We start from the raw sequence: 6,270 nt of genomic DNA on the forward strand, positions 1-6,270 counted from the left end.
AATGAAGTGTGTTGTTTGTATATTTTGATAATATGAATAAGGCCTACGTATATAAAAGCAGGTGCGTTTGAGGGAGGAACACTTTTCAATCCAGTGGGACTGAATGTTTTGAACAAACAAACGAAAGGTAAGGCCTACAAGTAGGTCCAGTTTGGAGGGCGGATCAATTCACTTTGGAGGGGGGGGGGTTACAAAATGACTGCGAAGATACAAGTTGACGGCGCCGAAGGCGCCTAAGCCTCTAGGGGGGTCCGGGGGCATGCTCCCCCGGAAATTTTTTTTATCCAAAGAAGCAAAATAGAGCTATCTGGTGCATCCTGAGCCAATAAATTATCTCTTTTTTGGGGGGGTGGGGGGTGGGGGGGGGGGTTACGTAACCCGTGTAACCCCCCCCCCCCAGATCCGCCCATGAGTTTGGAGGGGAAACGTTTCCATGAAAATGGGATGAACCACATGGGCTTGTATGAAAGTGCCGGTCGAATGAATTCCCCTTCCCCTTTATCATTACTGTGATATGTTATAGTAACTGTACTTATACTACACTAAGGATAAAGGAGTAGGACACTGTGATCGACCGGCACTTTGACACAAGCTCGTTTGAGATGAAATAAACATAATTTAATAATCCGTGAAGCCATGGGAAACATGTAAAACAGCTTCAATTTTGTGTGTGCAAGATCCTCTTTCAATATTTGCGTTTTGATGTTGTTGAATTCGGTTGAACAAAGCCTGATGTTTTATTTCTGTGGGTTTTTTTTATGGAGAAAGGCGTCCAGTGTCTTGTACTCTGAATGTGCCAGTGATCGTTCGCCTATTTTCAAACTGGCATTTCTTTTGACGAAGAAGAAGATTTCTAGTATGATTCCTGGCCTGATACAAAGAGGTCCCCCTCCCATCTTTTGACAGACATCACCGCGAGACGAGGCGAGCTAAAAAAAAAAAAAATCAAATCATGCAAAAATTAATATGTTATATTTGTGGGGAAAAAAAGCTGATAAAAATCGAAATATATATGAACCGAAATATAAACCTTAATTCCGATATTTTTTTGATTTTGTTTGAGAAAACACCAGAAATTACTGGTTAACACGATCCTTTACATACTATACGACTGGGTGGCCGAGTGGTAACGCACTTGCGCTCGGAAGCGAGAGGTTGCGAGTTCGACCCTGGGTCAGGGCGTTAGCAATTTTCTCCCCCCTTTCCTAACCTAGGTGGTGGGTTCAAGTGCTAGTCTTTCGGATGAGACGAAAAACCGATGTCCCTTCGTGTACACTACATTGGGGTGTGCACGTTAAAGATCCCACGATTGACAAAAGGGTCTTTCCTGGCAAAATTGTATAGGCATAGATAAAAATGTCCACCAAAATACCCGTGTGACTTGGAATAATAGGCCGTGAAAAGTAGGATATGCGCCGAAATGGCTGCGATCTGCTGGCCGATGTGAATGTGTGATGTATTGTGTAAAAAAAAATCCATCTCACACGGCATAAATAAATCCCTGCGCCTTGAATATGTGCGCGATATAAATTGCATAAAAAAAATTAAAAAAATAAAAATCCCTGCGCTTAGAACTGTACCCACGGAATACGCGCGATATAAGCCTCATATTGATTGATATTGATTGATTAGTATTACGTACCAGCATTCGGAGGCGGTTTCCATCCCAGGTTAGCATTGTGTACAACCGCATTGTCGACATTGCTCTTTGAAATACTTGGAGTAGGACCTACCAGACTTTTCTTTCTTTCTTGTTTTGACACTGTCGATTGACGAAATCTTTCAGTTCTGGCAATCTGTTGAGGAGGGATGTCTTTGTGGTCTGTTGACCGTCTTTCGTGCGTGTCTACATGCCTGATGTTGCTCCACGACGTATGCTCTGTCCTCTTGTCCAAAGAATGCTCTGTGTCAATAGTAGCACGTGAAGCATTTGTCAACGCCTTAGTATTCTTCTCCGTCTTACTAGTTGAATGTGCGTACACAATATTTCCGTAAACGAAGGGGTTGTCAGTGATGGACTCTTCCCTGTCGGTTGTAGCACTTCTGATCCTTTGGGAAAAACGCGAGATATGTGGAAGATGGCGACGATAGCCTTTCTTAGTGAGATAATCCGAGTGTTTCGAACCGATGTCAAGTTCTAACATCACAAACAGCCAAACCGAAGCACACACTGACAGAATAAGAACCAATTTAAGCCTACGATATAGAAAAAGTATCATTGTTTCGCTGGTTGTCTTCTTGTTGATAAACATATGACGGTGTGCATTCGGTACATTTGTATGTGTGAAAAACCCAGCATGAATAAAAACGATGAGAAGGATGAATTTAAAGGGGCTATTTAACGCTGTTTTTGATTATACAGAAATGTTCTGTAATCAAAATGAATTAACAGATGTTTTACAGTAAGTTATAATCAAAGAATGAGTTTTCAGGTAGATTTGAACCTGGCTATAATATCATCCAAGAGACCGATCAAGTGGTCTTTATAGACAGATGGTATCTATGGAAAGGTGAATGATATCGAAATAAACGCCTTGGGGATTCTTTGGGTGGTTGTTATGGGTTGGTGTTCGTAATTGAGAGGTGGTCGCGAGGGTAGGCCTCGTACTTTGCATTTTCTACTGATTTTGACAACCCGTCAGCACCAGTCCTGGCTTCATTGAGTCATAGACCTAAATATAGGTCCCTGATTGAGTCAATGAGTCAGTGCAACTTCACAACTGTTCGACCCTCTGCCGAGAATTGTTTTATATTGCGTTTGTCTGCTGTAAAAGATTGACTAAAACATAAAGACAAGACAATATGACTGACTCAGTTCTATGTTTTAAATCTGCTGTTTACACAACAAACAGGAGATAATTGTGCTCAAGATGATCGGATAAGTTTGATCATTACCACTTGCAAAATCAGCGATTTTGAAAACTGAAATGGACTCGTTGATTCGGCGTCGTGCAGTTCCTTTTATTTACAGGGGAGAAATCAGTAAGGTCTCCCGAAACATATTTATATGTGTAGTGTGTGACATCCACAGCAAATACGATCAAATTAAAACTTAACAGATGCTGAGAAAATCCATCCTTTCTCTTGCTCCCTCGGTCAGAATTCAGACACCCTTTGTGTAGTCAATTTTGTTTCTCAGTTCACATCTGCTGCCTCAATCAATCAATCAATATGAGGCTTATATCGCGCTTATTCCGTGGGTACAGTTCTAAGCGCAGGGATTTTTTTAATTTTTTTAATTTTTTTTATGCAATTTATATCGCGCACATATTTAAGGCGCAGGGATTTATTTATGCTGTGTGAGATGGAATTTTTTACACAATACATCACGCATTAACATCGGCCAGCAGATCGCAGCAATTTCGGCGCATATCCTACTTTTCACGGCCTATTATTCCAAGTCACACGGGTATTTTGGTGGACATTTTTTTCTATGCCTATACAATTTTGCCAGGAAAGACCCTTTTGTCAATCGTGGGATCTTTAACGTGCACACCCCAATGTAGTGTACACGAAGGGACCTCGGTTTTTCGTCTCATCCGAAAGACTAGCACTTGAACCCACCACCTAGGTTAGGAAAGGGGGGAGAAAATTGCTAACGCCCTGGGGCAAGGCAAGGCAAGGCAAGGCAAGTTTTATTCCAATAAAACCCCGTGAGGGTACATGGAAAATTAAAAAACACAGTAAAAACACATTTCATTCAACACCAAATAAAAGAAACTAAAACAAAAAGAAATCAGACTATGTACAGAAAAGGGAGTTGAGGGGTGAGGGAGAGCAAAAACAATACAAGAAACAATTCAACAATAATAATAATAAATACACTGACAGCCAAAAATCTGTGGACATACTTTAAATTGTAAAGTTCTCTGCAAACAATGGAGCGATACAAAAAGTAAATACATGTCATCAAAGCTCAATGCATCCTGTGCGTTCTGTTGAAAACAGAAATGAGATCGGATAAGATTTAACAAAGTTATGACTGTTTGAACACGCACTCCCCAAAAACAGAAGTCACACAATTGGATAACAAAAAGTTCTACAAAACTGGCTTAACTGACAAAACTAATAATTGCAAGTCGTTCATTCTTTCTGTTTGTGTGTGCTCCAACATCTCCTGATTTGTTTGCTATGCTAATCAATGACGTACGTTCACAAATGACTTTGTAATTGACTTTGTAATTGGGAAGCCGTTTTCAATGAAAAAGACATCGTTGACGACAAACACGAAAATTCCTGTTTTTTCTTAAATATTTTCACTTGTATCTCATTTTCTTCCTCATTTCAATGCAGAATTATACACAACTTTAAGGACATGTGCAAAACTCAAGGCTCAACCTGTGGATACAGTTGGTTTTTTTAAAATGTAAGTCTCAACTCCACAGAAACCGTTACAAGTGTACACACATATGGAAGCATTGTGTAAACAGCAGAAGAACCTTGAAGTAGGACACAGACTGGAATTATAGTAGATAGCAGTGGCATAATGTGTAGAAAAAATAAAAGCGATATATTCAGAAAGAGAGAAACTGTAGGGAAATGAAAGCCGGTGTGCCTTGATGCAAATCTGCCTTTTGAAGCCATATTTTGACAGTCCGGGAACCGCTCTTGTGTCGCGGTAACACAAACCCTAACATGACGTCATAAAATAATTACATCACGGAAAGTTTTGTCGTCATCCACTCTTCGTATTTTCCGAGATCTGAAAGACTGTTTTCATCTGTGTTAATCTGTTCTCACCTGTCTTCACCTGAAAAGATGCCACGAGTGCCAGAAGAAATTCCCTGCACGTGTTCAGTAGCCTGGATCCCTGACAAGAACGCAAATTTGACCAAGATCTTAGCAGGTTGAATATTCGTGAAATTAGAAATATTTCCTTCCACCCCCATAGCTTTGTGAAATAGGCATGTTTTGCATCAAAATTTGGAGAGAATAATGATAAATCAATGAGAAAAAGGAAAACCCGATTTTCAAATTTCAACTGGACATGGTTCGGTCACAGTGCTGTCACCTTATAACGTACATGTAAGCGGTTGGTGACGTCACGGGACAACATATTTTGAGATTTTTTCAACTGAGTTGAATAACAAAAATCCTTGTGCACATCATTTGTGAATTTCATTTCAATCGTTCCGACAATAATGGAGAAAATGCCAGATAAGTGAAAATATTCAGAAAAAACCAGACATTTTCGTGTTTGTCGTCAACGATGTCTTTTTTCGTTGAAAACGGCTTCCCAATTACAAAGTCAATTACAAAGTCATTTGTGAACGTACGTCATTGATTAGCATAGCAAACAAATTAGGAGATGTTGGAACACACACAAACAGAATGAATGAACGACTTGCAATTATCAGTTTTGTCAGTTAAGCCAGTTTTGTAGAACTTTTTGTTATCCAATTGTGTGACTTCTGTTTTTGGGGAGTGCGTGTTCAAACAGTCATAACTTTGTTAAATCTTATCCGATCTCATTTCTGTTTTCAACAGAACGCACAGGATGCATTGAGCTTTGCTGACATGTATTTACTTTTTGTATAGCTCCATTGTTTGCAGAGAACTTTACAATTTAAAGTATGTCCAAAGATTTTTGGCTGTCAGTGTAGTAATAATAATAATAATAATAATAATAATAATAATAATAATAATAATAATAATAATAATAATAATAATAATAATAAAACACTACAAGTGCAAAGTGATTACATACATTTCTTTACCCAGGGTCGAACTCGCAACCTCTCGCTTCCGAGCGCAACTGAGTTCGTTACCACTCGGCCACCCAGTCCACTCACGCCGAGTCACAGTCAATCTTCGCCCTTCTGCAACTGAGTACGGCGTAGTTTGTGCTATCAGTCTTTGTACAGTCGAACCTGTCCTGGCGACCACCTCTCGATAACGACCACCTGCACATAATGACCACCCCAAAGACCCCCAAAGGAGTTTATTCAGTTTAGTATATATAACGGGATTCACTTTTCCATAGTCACAGTGAGCACCTGTCTATCAAGTCAAGTCCAGTCAATATTTATTTCAAAAACCCCTAGGTTAGGCTACATGAATTCTAAAAAAAATGTTTGCAATAAACACGACCAAAAACAAATGTAGGGCCTAATAATGAGAAACAACACTTCAAATTAACCGGAAATAAATCTGACGGGCCGACCTCAAAACTCAGTGGTCGGCGTTATAAACCGGCTATGGAAAAGTGAATTACCGTAAATAGACACTTTTTAAGACCTTACTGGGTGTTGGTTTTTTTGTTCAGATTTT

The 6,270-nt window shown here is 39.6% G+C and overlaps 1 protein-coding gene across 1 annotated transcript in view; it reads right to left on the reverse strand.

The window, feature by feature from the left end:
• The window catches only part of LOC138981702 (polypeptide N-acetylgalactosaminyltransferase 5-like), a 14,210-nt gene extending 11,965 nt beyond the window's left edge, over window positions 1–2,245 (reverse strand). The window contains exon 1 of the mRNA XM_070354724.1: window positions 1,643–2,245. Within this exon, the coding sequence (XP_070210825.1) occupies window positions 1,643–2,219 (577 nt within the window). The 5' untranslated portion in view covers window positions 2,220–2,245. The remainder of the gene's footprint in view (window positions 1–1,642) is intronic.
• Between the last annotated feature and the right edge of the window lie 4,025 nt (window positions 2,246–6,270).

Source organism: Littorina saxatilis, linkage group LG12 (assembly GCF_037325665.1).
Source record: "Littorina saxatilis isolate snail1 linkage group LG12, US_GU_Lsax_2.0, whole genome shotgun sequence".
In the NCBI taxonomy this organism is placed as follows: domain Eukaryota; kingdom Metazoa; phylum Mollusca; class Gastropoda; order Littorinimorpha; family Littorinidae; genus Littorina; species Littorina saxatilis.